The 23,372-nt window shown below is 37.8% G+C and overlaps 1 protein-coding gene across 15 annotated transcripts in view; it reads right to left on the bottom strand.

The window, feature by feature from the left end:
• The window catches only part of tjp1a (tight junction protein 1a), a 100,332-nt gene extending 77,678 nt beyond the window's left edge, over positions 1-22,654 (bottom strand). For 8 of the 15 annotated variants that reach the window (XM_052561619.1, XM_052561620.1, XM_052561627.1 and 5 more), the window contains exons 1-2: positions 22,213-22,653; positions 10,684-10,840 (exon numbers count right to left, since the gene is read on the bottom strand). In XM_052561619.1, coding sequence (XP_052417579.1) covers positions 10,684-10,840; positions 22,213-22,307 — 252 coding nt within the window. In that variant the 5' untranslated portion in view covers positions 22,308-22,653. Of the gene's footprint in view, positions 1-10,683; positions 10,841-22,212 lie in introns of all 15 variants that reach the window. The other 7 variants (XM_052561623.1, XM_052561624.1, XM_052561638.1 and 4 more) reach the window with 2 other exon arrangements.
• Positions 22,655-23,372: the final 718 nt, after the last annotated feature.

Raw genomic sequence — 23,372 nt, 5'->3', positions numbered from 1 at the left:
GGCTTTCATCCTCTTACTGTAGAATAGCCTTTCTCAGAATTAAACAGCTCAGTTTAATTCAGGACCAAAGCAGAGTTTATATGAATACACATGTACGCCTAAAGACATCCCCGTCTTCAGTTCAAAGCTGGGTGAATTGGAAAGATCTGATCTTGTATGAACACTGTGTCTACCCTCTCTTTCTCTCTTTCTCTCTCTCTCGCTCTCTCCCTTTCACATCGTATACCACTTTATTTACCCCCACCTTCTTCAGTCTCTCATTCTCGTATGCTCCCTCCATTAAATAAAGAATTTCCCAAGAATCATTCTTCTTCTCCCCCCCTCTGCCATCAGCCAACTGTGTTTCCATAGCAACAGACTAAAAGACTTGAATCCTCCGGCTCACACAGAATCAGTGGTGGCAGGCACATTTCAGGGGCGACTGAACCTGTTGGTGTTTGATGTTACAAGTGTGCAGCAAATGCAAGTAAAACTAAACCAATGGGTGCATGTTACCATAATACATCCTAAACGCTGTGTGCATAACGCGACATAATGATATAATACATCATTCTGATAAATGAAACACCAGGGTGGAAATGACAAAGTGGCCTCACTACTGTTTTCAAAGCATCCTGCAAATGGCTCAATGTGCTTTGTCTATATTAATAAGCTGAGCAACATTTACTTTACTTAAGATAACCATAGCAATGCAAATTGATGATTTGGAGAATCTATAATGACAGAAATCAATACACAAGAATGGAAGGCAGCACACACACACAAACATGGTAAAAATACACACTATATGACACAGGTACACGTCTAATCCACTCTGCTTGCGCTCATACAGCTCATCGTAAATCAAAATTCCATCAATTGCCTCTGAGCTTTGATTTCTCCCCTGACCTTCTGCATGTCCATGTAAAATGTATGACGTTTTGGAGCAATGGAACATCCTCAGGCATGTTTCTAAGCTTCATTTTAAACACTCAGATTCCAATAAAGGATCACCAGCTCCACATACAGTATATTAATTCCTAAGGAAACAAAGGCTTTTAATAAAAGCATGTAGCACGCTACATCTCAAAAGAACAGCATGTTCTACAGAGCAAGAGAAGTGCATTTAATATCCAGCCTTGTTATTCCCCGGCGTCAACAACAGCGTTTGGGCTACAAAGGGGTCTAAGCTAAAATATACTTTAAGACTAGGCAGTGTGTCTCGGTTTCATCTGCCAATTGTGCAGCATTGTGTATGTTTGTGTTTAATTGCATTGGGTTGCATTGGTTGCAGACAGGGGTGAAGAAGCAGGTGGTAGAGGGGGAGGGGTGATATCTGGCAGAATGACTGCGTTCCTCACAGAGTGCAACATCTCACCAGACACAGCAGATATCACCTGTAACATATGCCTAGCAAAAGTGCATTAGCAGCTAATCTGGTTTGCTGGGAAGATGTTGTTTGTTTTCTTGCTTGTTTACTTGTTGTGCTTATTGCATTACATTCAATGCAAAGCAAGGCATCTGTGCGTAAGAGTTTTTGTTCTATTGTTATTGATTTTCGGTTCTGAAGAGGAAATTGGACACAGTTATTGAGATATTAAATATATGCCGGCCCCCAGATACTGAATGAATGGTTTGTATGCTGTGCCAGCGAGGTCCTAATTCACTGCTGGGAGTCTTTCATAACCAAATCAGCCATCAGACTAATACAGACTAACATCTCTTTGAATCGGGAAACATCAGATTTTCAAAACTGGTCGCCAAGCTTACAATTAAATTTCATGTTTGAAATCACCGATGAAATTTGACAACAACTGTATCATAAATGTTGTTTATTTTGCTCAAATAGAGTAAAAAAAAAAAAAAAAAAAAGTATTTTTCAGGCTAGATCAGCCAGTGCGCATGCTCAGTCCTGGGCACAGTCGCAGATTACTTAATAGGGACTTTAAGCAACAAAAGCTGATGGAACGGCAAAGAAAGTGTGATTGCTCAAGCGAGACTTTAGGTGCTACTTCGTGATGTGTACATTGTAATGGTCTACTACTGAAGTACAGCTAATTTGCCATAGTCACTATGTGACAGATTAAAAGATGAGTATATTTCGCAAGGTAAATATAGGTTTTTAGACTTAATGGCATCATACAAGACTAAAAACTCTTCTATTCTTCTAAAAATAAGTTGCAGTTTAATGCCAAATGCACGATTTCTCTTGTCAATTTAAATGAAAATAAATTTAAATTTACATTTTTTATTATGCTAAATGGGTTGAGTCGCCACCTACTGGTGAAAGACGTAAACTGCAGACTCACCATGGATCATTTAAACACAGACAAGCAGAGTGATAAAAACTATTCAAAGAATATAAATATGTACATGTACATGTATGCAATTATGACTGAGTACATTATGTTTCCTGCAAACTTCAAAACATTTATTAAACATTAATGAAATATTCATGAAAGCATCCAGTCCTGAAACCTGTGAGAAAATGTTTTTGTCTAATTTTTGACCAAAGACAGAGGAGAGCAGGTCAGTGATTTATCCTCTCATGTCTCTCAGTGAGCATCCCAACCCGATCTCTTCCTCAGACACAGCAGGCTGTTCTAAATTATTGATCTGTGTTCTTTTGTCCCACATAATTTAGAAGCTATTTTGCATTTAAAGACAGATGAAGGAGTCAGTGGTTTGCTCTGAATAATTAATCGTGGCCTCTGTTTAACAGTCCAGAGCTCTGGATCTCTCCTCAGAGAGCTTTTTTTTTTTCTTTCCTGAAAAAGCTGCTGTAATGGAACAAAAACTGGTGTGTAATGATGCCAGACATTTTTTTTAAATGGTAACTTTTGCATATAGCATTCATCCACTTAAAATTCTGCAGTCAAAACATCTAGCCCTCCCCCCCTTGTCATGAGGATAGTGATGTGTTGATCCCAATTGGAGGCGGTCTTTGGAAGTGATACATGATTGATGCCACAGTTAGGCTCTGTGAGTTAGCTGAGACAGACACGACTACCCATATATTCAAATATTCCTCTTATTTTTATCTTCTATTTCCTTCTGTGCACATGCACACACGCACACACACACACACACACACACACACACACACACACACACACACACACACACTCACAGTCCATTCCTTTCCCACACACATCATCTGTCTTAGTTTCTCACATTTTCTAATCTTCTTCAACTCTCTGATGACCATTTGTAGTTTTATTACCTTTACACATCACTGTCAAATTAGCTTGGCACACACATCTCTATTCCTACAAAAGGGAATTTCCTTCTTTTCCATTAAGCTCAGGCTATGAGCCAAGTTTCCCCACACTTCTATCACAAAAGTGATTTTCTTTCTAGTTAGAAATACTCTATTTGTCTTGAGGGAATACTACAAAGTAAACCATCAGGGGTGGATAAATCCAACAGAAGCTAATCAGCTGCTCCCAGAACCTGTGAGGATCTGCCAATATAAAACTCTTCTTCAAGTGAATAACAATACTGATCAAAAGTTTGAGGTCTTCAGTGTTACATAATTATACATACATAATCCAGTAAAAATACGTTCAATATGGTGATTTCTTATTATTATAAATGTTAAAATGGTTATGCTGGTTAATATTTTTTGTTACATTTTACATTTACATTTAATCATTTAGCAGACGCTTTTATCCAAAGCGACTTACAAATGAGAACAATAGAAGCAGTCAGGTCAACAGGAGAACAACAACAGAATACAAGCGCCATGACAAATCTCAGTTAGTCTAGTATAGAACGCATAGCCAAGTTTTTTTTTTTTTTTTTTAATGGAAAGACAAGAAAAGGAAAAGTTCTAGTATTAGTTGGTTAAGTGCAGGCGAAAAAGATGAGTCTTTTTAAAGAGTCTTTGTTAAAACCATAATGCATTTTTTAGTCGTCTTTGATGAACAAAGTTCAGAAACAGCTTTTTTTTTTTACTGTTTTTATTTCTGTACTGTCACTTTTGACCAATTTAACTCACCCTTGCTGAATAAAAAAAATCTTACTGATACGAAACTTTTGAATAGTAATGCACAAAAATAAATGATTTATGAAGCAATTCGTGCTAATGGTGTGAGAAACAAAAAGTGGCTGCATAAGCCATTTAACTGATTTGTATTCACGCCTGGAAAATAAAATTTCCACACTCATTCATTCTCAGCATGTGTACCATATGCTGCATATGATCATAATAACACAGCTTCTTCTTTCAGAGATTGATCTTTATCAACCAAATAAATACCCCCAGCTAGGCACGTGTGATATATTCCCCATTCCATCATTAGCTTTATGATCGGTCATCTGTAGCAGACCTAGATCAGATGCTAGACAGGCTTTAAATTTCCCTGGCCGTCAGCCCCATCTACATCCTTCACATCAATAATGAATTAACTTCTGTGAACTGCAGTGAGACCATTTCTAAATTTAGCTACTATACAGTCTCCTCACGTATGGGCCGCCATCAGGCTGTCACTGTAGGGTTGCCCCTCTATCAAAATACTCATACACCTGTACAAATAAACACACAGCCACATACAGACACACACTCTCTTGGCTGCAATTACATGTTAACAGGGAAAAATTGTCCAACAAAGGCAGTGGCAGTTGCCGAAGCTCAGGTTAGGAGAGGTTAATTACTCCACAAATGGCTAAAGCAAATGACTAAAGACTACATCAATCACCTAGGCAGCCCTAAGAGAATAGAAAGAGTGGCCATCTGTATAAAAGCAATCATATGTACAATTGTTGGCACACACTATCAAAGGGTGCTGCAATCACCCGTCTTTAATCTAAGAACCTTAAATATCTTAAAAATCTGTGGTTTGTGAAGTCTCTTTAAATGTGTACTAAAAGCAGCAGCTACAGTAAGCCATCTGAGGTCAATTGACTCTGAATCCTTTCTATACCAGTCATAAAATGTTTTAAGTTCATTACATTAAGTATTATCTTTAGGCATATGCTGCTGCGCCGCACACAGCTGTTATAAATATCTCTCAACTGAACATTCTCAGTTTCAATGAAATCACAAAAAGAAATGCAAAGAAAATACAACATCACTGATACACTGCTACCTTACAATTTAGGAATTGGAATTTCAGTTGAATTGAAAATAAATTGGAAAATTAGAATTCCAATAGGAATGAAAGTGGAATTTACTAAAATTCAACACAGCAAATGCATTCTCTGTTCTTCATGCTGTAGAGACTTATTTTTCTTCAAAATAAAAAATGGAACAGATAATTGTTATTTTTTATCTTATCTTTCTAAATTCTGACTTTTTTTTTTTAACTGCATCCAATTCTGGGAATTGTGAGAAAAATCTAACTTGTGAGATAGAAGTCACGGTTGCCTTTTTAGAAAAAATTTAGATCTGTATGAAGAGGTTTCAGCCCCCACCATAGCACAGAAACTGCACTTGTTTAATCAAGGCTGCATCTCATTGCTAGTTTTACTTGATCTTAGTACTGCATTCGACACCATAGATCATGACATACTCATATCAATTATCAAGATCGATTGCAAAACTATACAGGTATTCAAGGGCAGGCTTTAAAGGTACAATTTGTAAGATATTTGCAGTAAAATATCCAAAAACCACTAGGCTAGGGTTATATATTTTGTCCAGCTGATTACTAACAATATCTCTAATGTTTTCAAATACTTGTAAATCATGAGAAAATTCCCATTCTAAACAGTGACACGGGGCAATGCAGTCGCCTGTCAATGACGTTGGTTACCCTTTGTTACCGCCTTTACTGACGTAGAAACCACATGACAAAAGTGTCGTGGACAAATGCAGAAGTAGTGTCTAGCGTCCAGCAAGCCACTAGCTTGCTTCAAGCGGTTCCTTGTTTACTTCTTCTTGCACGTTTTATGGAGGATTGTGTGACTTATTTATGGAACATGATTACCGTTTACCGCCTGCCCCTGGTTCTCGTAAACGTAAGCATATAGGCCAACCAAACGACCCAAGAAGAGTTTGGGACAAGAGGAGAGAAAGAGCGAGGATCAATATTGGTGTTGTATTTTCTAGACGGAGAGAGCTTCACAACAAACTTCAACTAGAAAGAGATGCCGATCTCGATTGTGTTTTACTCGACAGGTGAGTTTTGATTCGTATCTCTACAGAAAATGTATGCTATTATAACGATCAACAAGATTAGTATTATGGGGCATACACGCCAAACGCGGGGCATCGCGTCTCTAGACCCGCGCGAGGACGCCTCTGATCCATAGTCTGATCGCGTCTTTGCATTGACTTTGTATGTAATCTACTCGTGCAAATTGTTGAACTCGCATTTGCTATGTATGCCCAATTATTGTGTTTGAATGTACACAAGTGTATATATTTGTTGAACAAGGATGTACTGTTACTTCCTCTTCAGTCAAAAATATTGGTGTTATATTAGACAGCAACTTGTCTTTTGAAAACCATATTTCCCATATTACAAAAACAGCATTCTTCCATCTTAGAAACATTGCCAAGCTAAGAAATACATGTTACCTGTTTCTGATGCAGAAAAGCTAGTTAATGCATTAACGACCTCTAGACTGGACTATTGTAATGCACTTCTAGGTGGTTGTTGTTCATCTTTAATAAACAAGCTACAGGTAGTTCAAAATTCAGCATCTAGAGTCCTTACCAGGTCAAGAAAATATGATCATATTACCCCAATTCTACAGTCTCTAAACTGGCTACCTATTAAGTTCCGTATCAGTTACAAAATATTATTACTCACCTATAAGGCCCTTAATGGTATAGCTCCTGCATACCTAACTAGTCTTCTATCACACTACAATCCATCACAAACCCTAAGATCATAAAACGCAGGACTTTTGGCTCCTGATAATGTTCGGGACACAATCTCTATGTTTAAATCTAGATTAAAAACACATCTCTTTTGCCAAGCATTCAAATAATGCATCTCATAATTTTGAACTGCAGTTATATCTGATTAAATGCACATTATTATTTTTTAGTTTGGGTTAAACTAAGTAATTTTACTTGGTTGGAATAACAGTTACGCTAATTATGTCTCTATTTGTTTTCGGTTTTGCCACAAGATTTATATCCCGTGGTAACTAGGATTTACACAAGCTCCAGTCTGGATCCAGAACACCTGAGAAGAGATGATGCTGACCCCTCAGAGGACCTCAGATGATGCTAACCCTGAAACAACATACAGAACTACCCAATTTTGCTATAAGTTTGATTGCATCATATAATAATTGCTGTAAATAGTGTTCATCGTCTGTTTGATTACGTCTTTAATTGATTGTTACATACATTTCTGCGATATGCACATAAACTGACAGTCACCACTGATAAGCTACTACGAAATATTGTAGAAACTTAATTTTCTGTAAAGTAAAGTGGCTTTGCAATGATTTGTTTCATAAAAAGTGCTATACAAATAAAATTGAATTGCAAAAAAAAAAAAATTATTTTGATCCATCTGTCTACCTATCTAGACATACATTTACCTGGACATCTATCTATCTAGACATCTATCCATCTATCTACATATCCATTTACTTGGACATCTACCTAGACATCAATTTAGAATTTTTTAACTTTCAAGACTTTAGCAAGCCAACATTTTAAGTTTCTTTTAAAAACTTTGCTTTTTTAGTTAAAAAAATACATCCATTCAAATTTATTTAAGTTTTAATTGTACATCATTACATTCAAATTTGAACAATTAATCTGCATTCAAAATCATAATCTGAAAAGATGCTCTCAATTTAATTTTGAATGGAAAATCCAGCCTGGTACAATGTTTGAGCTGGTGTGTGCCTATATCTCTGTTTTAAGTCATCTTGCGTTATCATTGTGATTTAAAACTAATGTCTGTGTCACAGCTCTTTTAAAACACTATATTACATTGCATTAGTGACACATTAGCATGACGTTGGATTTCCAAAACCAGTATGGTTGCCAGAAAGTTGCCAGCTCCCCTTCCCCCACACGGCTCTCTTTTGTGAGTGCACATGATATGACCAGGGCCAGGCAAGTGGCTTTCAGCTCACCGCTGATTCACGGGGATATCATGGCTTTTATGGTTTGAATCAAGCAGCTAATCCGTTTAATTTGTGAGATTACTCCTCCAATTTCTCACTAAAATAAAACACTCAGCTCCAACATTTTAAAGTTTTCTTCATGTGAAACCCCACTCGGATCGCAATAAACAATTGTGTTATGCTCTGGATCACATGTACGACACTTTTACTGGCAGCTCATCTGTTAATGGTGTAGGATCTCGCACATGCAAATACAGCATGTTCTCTAACACATACACGCTGGCATATGCCTCTAGTGCTTAATAGCACCACTCCTCCATATCTCTGACGTCAGTGAGTTTTGCACATGCTCACGTGACTTACACTTTTGTTTTGCACATCACATGATCAAAGAGGTAATCTGATATCATCTGGCAGTGGGGAATATGAATGGGGACATGCCACCTACTGCGCTGCTGTCTGTCAGCCTGCGCTTCGGGGCTAAAGCATGTTAAAGAAAATCTGTCCAATGCATATTTCTCTGCTGCCTAATGAAATTTAAACAGCCTAATGTGATGCTTTGGGTCCTTGGGACTGTTAGTCTTGATGTCTGTAGACCCCACAGAATCATGATAATGTCTCTGCTAGTACAAGAAGATAAAGGCTACACAAAAATCAACACCTAAATAAATTTGATGTTATTTAGCGCTACAATCCAGGGTTACAAATGAACTCCACTTCACTGAAGTGTTTATTGTTGTCTTGGATCAATAGGAAGGTCTTAAGGTAAACAGACTAATCGTTACTGATTGCTATAAACACGGTGATGGTCTAATTCTGAATAAAAACTGTTAACTATTCATGGGCTTTGATGAAAGGCAGACCTGATGGACTAGCACGAGGCAGAGTCAGTGAGCTGTGGCCTGTTAATACTAGCGAGGTCAGTACGTTTATGTCCAGAAGCCATTTTCCCCACTGCTCTATTTAATTCGGACATGTAGCCGTAAATTATAGAACGTTGCAGTGCCATGTTATGCTTTGAGTAAAAAATAGCTTGTTTTGATACAAGTGAATATCTCAAATTAAATAAAAAATTTGACTTTTGTGTTAAGTAAATCTCTGGAGGGAAGAAGAAGAAGAAGAAAGAATTCCATCTACATCTATATTTAACAGCACCTTGGGACAGTGAGTACACTGACAAAGCAGTCATGATCACACAGTTCTTTTCTGGTTAAGATGGATTATTTTAAGTTTACTTTAAAGAAACAGCTCGCCCAAAAATAAATGTTCTGTCATTATTTACTCACCCCAGTGTTATTCCAAATCGAATGACTTTCTATTTTCTGCACAGAAAAGGAAAAAGTATATATAAAACTGCCACTGAACTGAGGTTTCAAACTTTAAAAAGGATGCAAAAGCATCATAAAAGAATTATAAAACACACTACATTCAAAGTTTTCTGTCCAAGTCACATGAAAGGTTTGTGTGAGAAAAATTATTCACCGAATTCCAGACTGAAATAAATTTTTCTCTTTAGGATGTTCAGTAACATTGTCTGGCATTAAAACAATTTTTTTAATCAAATTATATAATGAATCAATTGACCCAGATCCCAGGTTGGGTTATTTAGCTCTTAAGTTCAACTTGTTGACTCCATGATCTGTTCACAGCTGTTTACAGCCCACAGGTGCAATCAGCAAATAACTTCAAGTTCAGTCTTTATGTCACCCAAAGCTTATGAATGATCTCAGAAGACTTAAAACATAGTGCTCAGGTCATATGGACCACTCTTATGACGCCTTTGCATACTTCAAAGGGGACACCGGATGCAAAGTTCATTTTTACATGGTGTTTGCATATAAATGTGTATTAGTGTGTGGACACATCCACCCTACAATGATAAAAATGCAATCACTTAATTTTTTTTAAATCCCAAAAAAACATAAACAGTCTCAATTATAGAGCAGTTTTGTTTTTCTGAGCTGTATTAAATGTAAAAATTAACATAAGAGTCTTCATTCTCTCCTGACATCAGAGTAATTGAGGATGCAATGGATTAGCTTTGCTTTTGATGGTAATGCTCCACCAAATACACAAAAAACAGATGGGTGGACTGAGCAGTAGCTTCTTTGCATTTAAAGAGACATGCACTGCTGTTTTTGACAAGGTAAAAAGATGTTTTACATGGCCAGTGAGGATTTTTAACCAAGGTATGTTACAGACACTTAATGAAGAATCATACCAACGTGGGGAAAAGTTGTCCCCTTTAAGTTTAAAGGCCTCAGTTCCATTCTTTGTAACTGCCTTTTAGGTTTGGAATATCATAGGAGCGAATAAATTATTGCAAAATGTTCATTTTTGGTTGAAGTGCTTCTTTAAGTTACAATTTAAATGCAGCGTTATGTCAAGACAGATTTGAGACTGGTGACATTGGCGTGCAGCGAAGGATGCATTTGGTCTGCATCACAGTATCAGGATTACCAGAGAATTAAAAAATAAAAATAAAAATAAAATCACAGCTGTGATAGGAACATTTATATAGAGGCAACTGTGACTAATTTCTTCCCAAAACAGTCAAGATAAGCCAATGACTCTCTCAGCAAATGCTCAAGAGGTGTTCTCACTCTGCCTGTGAAAAACAAGTGACTGAATGACATCATCTCTGTATGCACTAAATTGACTCACATTGCAGTCCAGTAGATCTATACTGTCCAGGCTCTTGCTTCTGTGGATGCGGCCCTTGATCCTGCGCAGTGATGGTTTGCCCTGACTCACAGCCGCAGCAGGTGGCGTCGCAGCAGAGGCAGCGGAGGCAGCGGGGGCTTCTGAATCAGGTGGCACCCTGCAGTGGAGAGACATTAGCACATAATCATACGGCATGCTGGGATCCTTAATGTCCAGTCAGACCAGATGCTACCAACATTTATACGCTTTAGCCAAAGTGTCTAAGATTCAAGGTACTGTTCAAAAGTTTAGGGTATGTTGTTTTTGAAGAAATTGTAAATATTTTGACTTTAGTAAGGATGCTTTAAATTAATCAAAACTGACATATTTTTAAAAGTAAATACATATTACAAAATATTTATATTTTATAAAAATACTGTTCTTTTAAAAGCTCAAATTATAAAAAAAAGGAAAATAATTAAATACATTTCCAACTTTTTTCAACATTTCAGCCATTTCTTCAAATCAGCATTTTAGAATGATTTCTGATTATTATGTGACCAGAGCCGGTACTCTCTATACGCAAAATACACAAGCTGCATAGGGCCCCCAAAACACCAGCGGCCCTTTGCTCTTAAAGATGATTTCAATTTAGTTTTGTTTTTGAATTTGGCCAGCAGTTATGAAACATGAATGTTAATTTCTTTCTATGTAAAAATCAGTCAAGTCATGTAATGTAAATGTCATACAGTTTTGGTCGAGACTAAAAAAACGAGTTGGAAGCATACTGAGTCGCAGGAGAGACACTGTTTCTCAAGAGCTTTCCAAGAGCATGATTCGAGATGGAGTAAAACACGGACAAATGCGTTTCATTTATTCGTTCATAACCACTCATACTCCACTTCAATCAGAGTCTCATCTTCCATTCCCTTTAAGAGCCAGTTGCACTTGTGCCATGGCAGATTTGCTATTTACACGGCAGAATTTGCAAGTGTGAAGACAGAACGCATCTCCAGAGATGAAACTGAGCTGCTTGTGTGCGATCAAATAGGTAGCCTAATGCAATGAAATGACTATCCATTATGACATGTAGGCATTTTTATATTTATGTAGCCTACACAATAATAATCTTTTACATTGCAATGCTTAATTTTTTTTTATATTTGCATGTTTGTGTGCTGCTGTGCATTCCTGTGTGTGTAATAAGCAGCGTGCTGTGGACCTGCCTATGCTAACTTAAAATTTAACTACTGCATTCATTCTACTATTCATTGATTCATTCATTCATAACTTCTCAAAACCTAAAATATTCCACCCCCCACCACCCCATTGGCCGACACAGTTTTGCGTTGGACCCGAGAAGATCGGCTCAGCATGTGACACTGAGGTAATGGCTGCTGAAAATTCAGCTTAGTCATCACATGAATACATTACAACTCTAAAAATAGAAAACTGCACTTTTAAATTGCAGTAATATTGCACAATATGACTGTTTTTTCTGTACTTATGATTCCATTAAGGCAGCCTTGATGTGCATAAAAGACATTACTCAAATATATTAAAAGCATCTTTAGAACAGGAAATGTTTGAGCAGAATGCGTGTTTTATCAGTTCATACATCCCCAGTGAATCTAACCCAGGACAAATTTTTGAGCTACTGCAAGGAACAACTACCTATATTAATTAAATGTTAAATAGTATAGAGTTAGTAATATATTAATAAGATTTCACAGGGTAAATTAGGGACATCTTTTGCATTTTACTTGATGGAGCAAGAAATATACACATCAGAGTTTAGGTGTCATCACCATCTCGTCCCTGATTACCCTAATCCAACTAAAATCCAAGCTTATCATAAAAGGGTCTTATGTAACTCTACACTCACCACTAGTATAGACTGACTGTTTTTTTGTTAAGATTAGACTTTGTATAATGTGCCTGCATCAAAGATTCCAGAAACGTTTCTCTCACTTACACCCATATGGATCTCTCTTCTCTCACAGGAGGTGTCTGCTAGCGTAAATTAGTGCAAGGAGCAATTAAACCCTTGGGATATATTGGCCATGATAGCTTTAATGCTCTCATAAAAACCAGTGTCTCCATAATTAGAGGTGCTTTCTAAGGCAAGCGTCACTGTTACCATTGCTCACATTTACGGTAAGGGATTTAAACAACCTATAACCCTAAGTAATTCATTTTGGGGCCTGAAAGCATCCAGCATGGTTTGTACTCAGGAGATGAACAATACCTCAAATCATGCATGAGGAGGAGTGTGCCATTACTTTTCAGTGATCTAAAAAGATCTGTATCTAGAAACCAAATATCACACAGACTGAGAGTACTAATTCTCTCTCCCACATTTTCTCAGTTTGGGCCAAAATCCACAGGGGTACTGTAAGCAGGTGATCCCTTGGGAAAAGCCAGAGAGGGATTTGTTTTAGTCCTGTCACTGGGTTATTTATGTAACCCCAGTAGCATTTAGGAATGAGTATCACCTTCCAGTTTGATTTTCCTGCTGCTGTCTCTTGTCAGACTGAAGAGACAAGAGAGCCTGAAGTGCACACACACAGTGAGAACAGCAGAATCCCATTATGAAATCCTTAAAACCAAATACGCTCAGAGTAAAGCACTGAAGATCCATATTGTTCAGTAGTCTATTGGTGCCTTGTAGTAAAATAAAAACAATTACTTGCCTGAAGCTTTATAATTGGCTGATATCACTGAGATTCAAATTAATAATTAAATAAACTAATAAAGTTTAAATAAAATCAGATCTATGGGCAGCAGAATGACCGCTTTCCACTATTTGATGACACACTGAGTAACTGAAAAAAATAAAATAAAAAACATATATAGAAAAGTAAAAAAAAAAAAAAAAAAAAAAAAAAAAAAAAAAAAATTGGATTAATGTGCATTTGATTGACTTGCTTATCAGATGATACACAGAATAAAAAAACGAAATAAATATAATATAAATTACCCTAATAAACATATCACATTTTCAACATATTTTTGTTCACTTGTTTACACAGACAGCTCCACCATTATTTAAATGAACAGCATGTAAAAATAATATAAAATGTATCTGGTGACTGAACATGTGTGTCAGAACTTCTATTCCTGTTTAAGAGGGGGTTTTTTTTCAGAAAGAAGTTAAACCCAAGACTAAACCTGACAAAATAGGCCACTCCAATTTTGAATTTTCGTATCCATCTTTTCCATAGCCAGTTTTTGTTCCCAAAAGGGCAGACAGACTGAGTGACAGTGGCCCTTCTGTCCACTTCCTCTAATTTTTGCATGGTGGTCAGGCTGAGACACGTGCTCTTTCGCTCCCTGGCAGAACACACTCAACGATTCATTCCCCAAACTAGAGAGCAGTCTGGCCAAAGTGAGAGCCTTGGATCCCATTTGCTGCTGTGAATGCCTCTGATTGGCAGGCAGAGCACCAGAGCTGGGCTTCTCTCCCGTGACCTCCACACTGCCCACGATCCCTAGAGGATTTGCACTAAACCCAAGAGCACTGTATTCAATCTGGACCGGCTTCTGTTGCCACCAAGCTCTCTCTCTCCCTTTTCTCATCTCTCTCTCTCTCTCTCTCTCTCTCACACGCACTGTCTGTTATTTTGGGGACTCATTCACACACTGTACTAAGCAGAAGCTTAACCCATCTGCAGTACAAGAGCGGAAGAATTTAAATAAACTAATCTATTCACATAACACAAGTATTTAGAAAACCAACATAACAATTACCTCAAATATATCTCTAAAATTTTAACATATACATGCTATTATTTTAGACATATAAAAGCTAATAATTTAATTTTGGAAATACATTGTTTAAATATGATGCTTACTATTTTTTCACACATTATGAATGGGTCTGCAAAGGGGCTTCTTAATATTTGGGTGTCCCTGGCATAAAAAAAGTTTGAAATACCCTGGCTTTCTAAAAACTTTTATCGCTTGTTGCTTTATCATGTCTGGTTACTTTACACCTTTATCAAGTCCAGAAAGCAGGTCCCTAAACAGTAGCAGATATGGGTACAGTAAAAAAAAAAAAAAGGCACAGTAAAATGCTGATCATTTATCACTTTTTTGAGGCTTTAGCATTATTGTGCAAAGTGAAAAATGTCTAAACTGCAACTAATTTTTGGCCAGGAAAATATTACATGCTGAAGTGTCCTTTCCTTGGCCCTAAAGAGTAATGCACTAGTCTGTCCTGTGTATCCACCCCTCTCAGCTTCACAACAAACAAGAGCATTTCCTTCAAAAGGAAAAACACTACTCACGACTCCTCTAAGAGGTGAGCTTCATGAATGTTACATGAAGTCTTGCCTAGAAATAGCAATTCTTCCAGCTCAGTGTGAGTGTTTTAAGAGGTCAATGGCACTGGGAGATCCTGCAAGCACTGATTACTGTACCATTCACACACACTACACATTTAACAAATCATTGAATTGAAGTGTTAATTTTAGTTATAATATATTAATAATATATTAATGCATTTGATGTATAAATTCTACTACTTTTGTACTATATTTAATATCATAAAAGTAAACATGTTCTATGACATTCCTAGCACCTGTGTTTTCCCAATCATCTTGTGTTTATAAGCCCATTTCCATTCAGTTCAAGTTTGTTGGAAATTGTACATCTACCTTTGTGTTTCCGGTGCACCTGTCTCCCCCGTGTATTCCTGTAGCCTATTGAATTAACAGAAGATTTTTCCATGCATTCCTGGTTTCCTCATTCCTCGCTCTTCGACTTTAAGCAAAGTGTGACATTGGTAGGGTTTTTAGTTTCATAAAGCATCATTTAATTTTTCTTAAAACCATTTATCTCCTAGCATAATTCATTTCATTCTATTTGCGTAAATGCATTCATGCCATTTCTGAACAGTCAGTTTAACTATTCATAAAAAAATCTATATTTTCTATTCTCTATTCTACTTTTTGCAATGACTATTCCCCATATTTAAAGAAATAACATTTAAAGAAAAGAAATCCATCACAAGGTGCTACAGAATCACATTTATAGTCATTTGTGTATGTTAATATAGCCCACTGCCATCAGTGCTTGTGGCCCCGTGGGCAGTGAGTTGACGTAGTGCTGTTGTGCTTCGGCTGTCCTGAGTTCAAATCCTGGTTCATGGACTTTTCCTTATCTTATCCCCATCTCTCTCCCACTTTACTTCCTGTCCACCATCTGTCCTATCTAAATAAAGACATAAAATGCCAAAAATAAATCGTACAAGAAAAAAAAAATAGCCCACAGCCAAGGATGTGTGATCATTCATGCCACGCTCGGCATGCTCTAAGTTAACAGAGGTGATGTGCTCGTGTGAGGGTTCAACATAAACAGATAGCCCAGCAAGGCCATGCCGTATGACATTGCATAGTCGGAGGAGCAGAGACCTTGTGCCGATGTAGATCCATTACTCAGTTCAGTGATTGTGACACTACCTTCTTATGATACATTCATTCAATAGGATGCCAAGGTGAGGGCAAGGAGCTTTGATGTATTCATGTCAGTGAGAAAATAAGACCGCACTTTGGGTGTGTGCTGATTGCAAGCTGCGATAGTTTTAAGGCTAAACTGCATAACTAAGAAAAGAAAGTGACCTGAGGATACTACCAGTCATCAAATCTTTCTCAAATGAAAGCGGACAAGTGAGACTCACTCTGCGGGATGTGCTTTGACCAAGACCAGTTTCAGGTCCAAACTGCTTCATGTTCAAAGAGCACTAATAAAAATGTTTCTCTACAAATGCATTCGCAAATTATCATAGAGCCCCCATCACTTTTGAAGTCTCCATGGGGGTCTGGTTTAAAGACCCATGTTACTGAGTGATATTTTACGCAATGACCCTGCATTCAAGCTCAGTAACAAGGTGTTTTCAAATGGTCTCATGTGACTTTATGCTCTATAGCCATTCCTGGCACGAAGAGTTGGATGCTTTCTGCAGAGCAATCAAGTGCAACTTACCAAAGACATCAAGGGTCAAACTAAATCTGCAAATCTGCATCCAAATTCTTAAAACTCACCACCTCAGTCTTGGGTGAGTCTCCTTTAATGTCTTCAGGAGAAGCAACTCAAGTGGAGGAATCATCTGGGAATTTTTGTACAGAGTTCATGATGTAAACACAGAAGTAGAGATACAGACGCAACACACGGCTTTAGTCTAAGCAGCCCTTCTGTAATGATTCCTCCTCTTCACCCGTCGTTCAGAGGTTAATCTGCAACACTCATCCCTGAATCCCATTAACACTGCACAGGCTCCTGTGACCTGGACAGACAGGTCTTTCCCTCTGCTTTCCTAAAATGACTGTGTAATCATGAAACCTAGATTAATACCACCAAAGAGTTTAGAAAGTCACAAGACTACAAAGCAAAGAATATTACAGCAAGTATTAAACTTTAAGCATGCGGAAATCTATGTGTTTGTGTTGGTGGTCACATTGATGGGATAACTGTAAATAATCTAAGCAGTGGACCTTTGACATAAGATGACCAGGAGCAGAACAGAAAGTGACATGCTGATTAGGTGGGCCAGACAGCTTCGACAGATGGAGAGGGAGATTAGGGATATAGACGTGTATCAGACATGACAGTACAACGGTCACAGACCCATGCGTAATGTCTCCCACCGTTCACCCGTCCTGACTGCAAGAGCAGTACACAAACACAACCTGGCACCTGCACCTAGAGCAAAAGGCAGGCCTAGCCACAAATTCGGCAAAATCATAAAGACAAACAACTCTGACATGGAGAAAATGTTTTAAATGTTGCCAGATTTTAAAAATGTGCCAGAGCATGGTACAAACTTATAGTATGGTAAAGGTGTATTTTTGTTTCTGGGGATCAAACCCATGCATAATAGAATATTTAAAGGATTCAGTTCATTTCTCATGTCACCCCCATTTTAAAAGTTTGGGATCTGTAAGATTTGTTGTTGCTTTGAAAGGAATTAATATATTTATTCAGTAAGGATGCATTGTTCTTAAAAGAAAAAAGGTTTCTTGAGCACCAAATCAGAATAGTACAATGATTTCTGAAGGATCATGTGACACTGAAGACAGGAGTGATGGCTGCTGAAAATTCAGCTTTGACATTACAAGAATAATTTAAATAATTTAAAGGGGTCATATGATGCAATTTCAATTTTTCCTTTCTCTTTGGAGTGTTATGAGCTCTTTGTGCATAAAGAAGATCTGTAAAGTTTCAAAGACTAAAGTCTCAAATCCAAAGAGATATTCTTTATAAAAGACTCGTCTGCACCCCTAAAACGGCTCGTTTTAACACACCCCACATCTCTACGTCTCTATGTGGGAAGATTTGCATAACGCTGCCCAGATGATCTCACAAAGAAGGAAGGCGTACCTTTTATTCTGGTTTTAATTGCCGCCACCAGCTACTACTTTGTTTGCCCTTCCAAAAGAGGACACTACTAGAAATCATGTTTATATCACGTTTATAATGGTGTTTAATGTTTATGTCTCGTCGCTCTGGCTGGACAGGGGATCATAATATGTCAAAGGGGCATAGCATTTCCATCACACGCTTGAGGTACTGGTCAATCACAACGCACTTGGATAGCTGGCCAATCACAGCAGACCTCGTTTTTCAGACAAATGAGTTGTAAAAATCAACACGTTTCAGAAGGCAGGGCCTAAAGGAGAAACAATAGTGTACAGTATGTGAAAAATGATGTTTTTTTAACCTTAAACCGCATAAACATTTCATACTACCAAATAATGTTCTTTTTAGCAACATCATATGACCCCTTTAAATAAGAAAAGTTTAAATTCCAATAATATTTCACAATGTTACCATTCACTGTATTTTCATCAAATAAGAGCTTCCTTAATGAATTTAAGCGACTTCTTTCACAAACATTTTTGAACGGTTGTATACATGCTGGACCTTAAGATTCAGGTAAAATAAAAAGAAGGATTATTACTTTAGTCTAAAAAAAATCTAATTTCAAAGTTCATGTAAATGTATTGCATGGTAGTCCTGTAGACGAGTGTTACAGAAACAGGACACTTTCTGCTGTTATGACTAAGCATTGTGTCACACCCTCAGGTTGCAGCTTCAGCTTGGTGACCAACTGCATGTTGTTTTTATCCTGCAGGTCAATATGGTGAGTACTACGAGTCAGCCCGGCTAAAAGCAGATCTGACTCAAGGATCAGAGGGGTCATACTTGTCCAGGCCAGCCCACCAGGAGCAAAAACTCTGAGGCCTTATGTCATCATCCCTCCCTGTGGGATGTTTTTTTAAAGGAGTCGTGATTAAGAAGTTAAGGGACAGGTTTAAAAGTCATAAAGTGGGACACTTTTAGAGGACAGTGTTGTGCTGTAGAGCTAATCAGATTGAAACCATACTATAACCAAGTGGCTTATAGAGAGAAATATTGTGTTGCATTAACTTTAAACAAATTGTTCACCCAAAAATAAATATATAGCTTAGTTAGGTTAATGCTATATTGAATTTACCATGGATAAAAACAAGGCTGTAAGGGATTTACAGTCTTCACAAATCACACACTTTATTATGCCCTTTTATTCTTTTTTGAAGATTTTTTTTTTCTAAGTCTTTCATCAGCTGTACATTTGGCATGCTGTTAAACAACAGTACAATCCATTGAACTTGATGTACTTCTAGCCATCACCACCTTGTTTTCATTCCTGTCAAAAAGTAAATATGGCACTAAAGTCTATTGAGTAAATTTTCAGCAAATTGTAAGTTTTGGGTCTCTATTCCTTTAACTAAATGATCGTAATTGGGCACTTGCATTATGTTTAATTTCACTTAAGGTTTTGTGATCAAAGTTTGTGTTAATAACTCTCTACATCCAATTCCCAATCTCCACATTCCCACTTTTTAAACCATTTCAACTTTAAGCAGAATCCCCCTACAACCCCTCAAACACATAACCCTCTTTAAAAGACATTCCACACGAGGAGGCTGTGGGGTGGCAGAGGAGCAAGAGCCGTAAGGCAGGGATGAGGCAGTCATGAGTCAGTAAACCCAGGGTAATCTGTCCATCACAGTGCCATAAAGCATCTGAAAGGAGATTACAATCTCACGGCAGAGTGGAAAACGTGTAAAAAATAAAATAAATAAAAAACCTAGAGAAACAGCTATTTTATCCTGACTACACATCCCTGAAACAATGACAATGTTGAGGACATGGAGAGAAATCAGTGTCAATCAGTGCTTAGATTTTCTCCCTTGTGCCTACTCGAGTTACTGAAGCTCAGCATTGTCAGTTTTGACACTCTGAAACTCTTTTTAAGTGTTGGGGCACTTTAGAAGCTGTATTTTAGTCTGACACAATCAATAAAATTTACTCTGCTGTCTGTATTAGGTTTTTGTGATATCAGACTTACAGACCTCGCATGATGTTCTTGTGGCTCGCCTTCATCTAGCATGCACACTGTAACAAAAAAAATATTTTTTTTACAAGTTCCACTGTAATTATTAGTGAAATATACTAGCAATTTCTGAGTGGATATTTTTACACCAAATTTTCAGAGTATGTTTGAATCAGACTACAATTTTTCACCACATTGCTTATTTGTTTCAAAAGGCAAGTGACACATGACATAATACTTAATTATACGGTTTAACTGTTTGAGTGTCCAAAAGGAAAACATGTACTTTTGTAACACTGGATAATCTAGAGCTACAATCATTGTTAAAAAATAAAAGGGGCTCTGGTTCCTTGGACAATAAAGTCTTGCTTTTGAGATTCAAGTGACCTGAGGACTGGTAGATGATGGCTGAATCAAATTTAATATTGCAAATTGGTGGTTGTCTTGGGGTTTCTTTTTGTACCTACAATGATCATGTAATTATTAAAGGCAAAATTATATTTTCTGGAAGTTGCAATTAAAATCCACTCTGCTCAACACACTTGAGGGGGTTTGGGGGTGTGATGCTTCTGGGTGAGTTCATGCATCATTAAGCAAGTGAGAGAACAATGGCTTGCAGGAGGCAACAGACAGACATCTGGGAGGGTGCAATACAACGGTCGCCTACCACTGTCAACACATTCGTTTGCCACGCTCACGGTATGAACAGGAACCAGCAGAGAGCCAATAACTGCAGGCAAGCTGGATGGATGGATGCCTCCATTATGACAATAATGTAACATAATTCTGATGAAACCCCCCCCCCCACTCCCCTTATCAATGCACGTGACTGCTGTGCTGATGGGAATGTGGTGATGCCAACACACGACATACTCTTGTGAATCTTTTCAGTAGACAACAAGTGACAAGATAAATGGTTTATATATTATTTGGACAACAAGTGATTAAAATGTATATATTTTATAAAAGTCAATTTATTTATTTTGAATATGTCAATCTCTGGAACACCATAATGAAACTGATTAAATACAGTAAGGATAGCACAAAAGAAATGCATTTGAATTTCAAATGGAAGCTTTTATAACTAACCTATTATCTTCTTCTCCAGATTCACCTCATTCCTAAAACATTTATCAATGGAATTCATTTGCTCATTGCATTCCATAATAGATTAAATTATAGCACCATACTAAATGATAATGCGGGTTTGCATAACATATTGTAGAACACATGGTTGAGTCTGAATTCTGAGGACCATGTGTGTGCAATCACAATCCACTGGTTTGGGTGTCAGCAGGTGTTTTGGATGGAACAGAAATGTTCTGATTGATTTTGAATATAACAAGCAAGTACAATTCAAAATAAGCAAAAAAATACAAAAATAGAGAGGTACAGTATGCAATATAATATAAATGTAATATAATAATAATAATAACCAGCTTCAACCGCCACTTGACCAGCGCACACAAATATCATTAAGATAATGAACACATGCCGTATTAAAATCAGAGGATGTGGATAATTTTGATCTTTCATTTGGAAGAATGTTGCAAATGCACTGAGAGGTAATTGTTAAATGGATTTGAGTGGCTGCACCCATGTGATTAATAAGCTGTCTGAGTGCATTCAGCGTGGAAGGCACTGGAGAATGAAAATGAAAAACTAACCAAGTCAATTGCAAGCGCAAAATATCATTACATAAATATTAAATTCATTTTTGTAATAGGTTATTATCGCCAAATCAACTATTCAGGATCAACAACATTATTTCTTGGTCCATATGTTGGGTTTTTTATACCAGAGAAGAACCAATTCAGTCTATCACCAGTGTACAAAGAGAGAGAGTTACAGCACAACAACATATCAATGAGACAAAAACAAAAAACATTAAGAAAAATTATTAATATAAATTATAAAATATTTTAGAGATGAAAGATGAAAAAAATGTTGGTTCAAGAGAAGAAAAGAGCAAAAACTCAAACAAAAGGAAGCATAACAGCTCTAATAGTGCGGTCAAAGATAAAATGCAACAGTTTCTCCATCTATTCCTCTGCCCATCTCTTTTTTCTTCCTTTTTTGTGTTTGACAAAACCCCGGCGCACGTCACACTTCACTCTCCTCCCATTCCACACTCACTTGCTCACTTCTCAAACTGTTCAGTTTCTACTCACCACAGCTGTCTCTTTGGAGGGATGCAGTCGTCTTTGTTGGAAGCTGTCACTCCCATGGCCATCTGCATCACTGTTATGTATTTCTGGTACTTCATATTGTCCACCACTACCACCACGAAACCAACATAGGTGAGCTTGTGCGCGTCTATTCCCTGGCATCCGTCTGCGCCGGGTCCGCCTCGGTCACTTTCAGAGCGCCATTTCCAGTGCTGAGGGACTGACAAGGAAAACACTCCTCAAGAAGCGCGGCAAAAGGTACCATGCCGCTAGGACCCATGTCTGTTGTGACTCTGTAATCTCATTAGTGCTCTGAATAGCCAGCTAATCCATTCAGTGTTGGTCAGGAGCGGCACATTGTTTGTGCGTGCTCCTCGCGAAGCACTTTCTGTTCTGAAAACACTCAGAGAGAAACTCTGACAGAAGCCAGTGGCAAGTGACAGCGGCTGAGCATTTGTGTGTGAGGTAGGAGAGAGGAAAAGTGTGCATGTATATACGCACAAAAAGAGAGAGACAAGGGAGAGGGAGGGAGAAAGAGAGAGAGAGACGTGCAAATGCTCTGGAAGAGCAAGAGTGGGGGTGAGAAGCAAAGAGCGAGAGAGACAGACAGCGAGAGAGCATCTCTCAGATGGCACGGAAATAGATTTAAGAGTATCTAAACATAATGTCAGATGGTTTACAAAACATCTCGGTTCTTCCAGCTCACAAAAACATCTCAATGCAAGTCAGATCAAAATTGAGCATTCTGTGATTTGGGCTCTGTGACCGGTGTTTACTAATGGCAGAGGGGGATGGGAGACATGCAGGAATAGGATCGAGGGAGATGTGAAGAAGGGGAGAGAAGGCACAATGAATTTTTTAATCCCTAACACATGCACATAATCATCAGTAAATTAACTGGACACACAGATTAAGTTTTGCAACCTAACGAATAGGGATGCAGCAGTGCTATTTTTAATCCATGTAAAGCATCATTCTGCCCCAAGCAACAAACCTAAACAAGAGCTATTACAATGACTACCTGCTGAGCTTCTTTCAGTCTCAATCTGCTTAAGTAACCCTCATCTGATACCGCAGAGGTCTAAAGAGCAGCCGTTGTTAGCCTGACCATTGGATGCCTTAACCAAGTTAAAGCACTGGCTTAATTAGAAAGGGCACTTTGC

The sequence above is a fragment of the Carassius gibelio genome, chromosome B7, assembly GCF_023724105.1.
Source record: "Carassius gibelio isolate Cgi1373 ecotype wild population from Czech Republic chromosome B7, carGib1.2-hapl.c, whole genome shotgun sequence".
Classification (NCBI taxonomy): Eukaryota; Metazoa; Chordata; class Actinopteri; order Cypriniformes; family Cyprinidae; genus Carassius; species Carassius gibelio.
The sequence above is the reverse complement of the archived record's forward strand: the minus strand, read 5'-3'. Positions and strand labels throughout refer to the sequence as shown.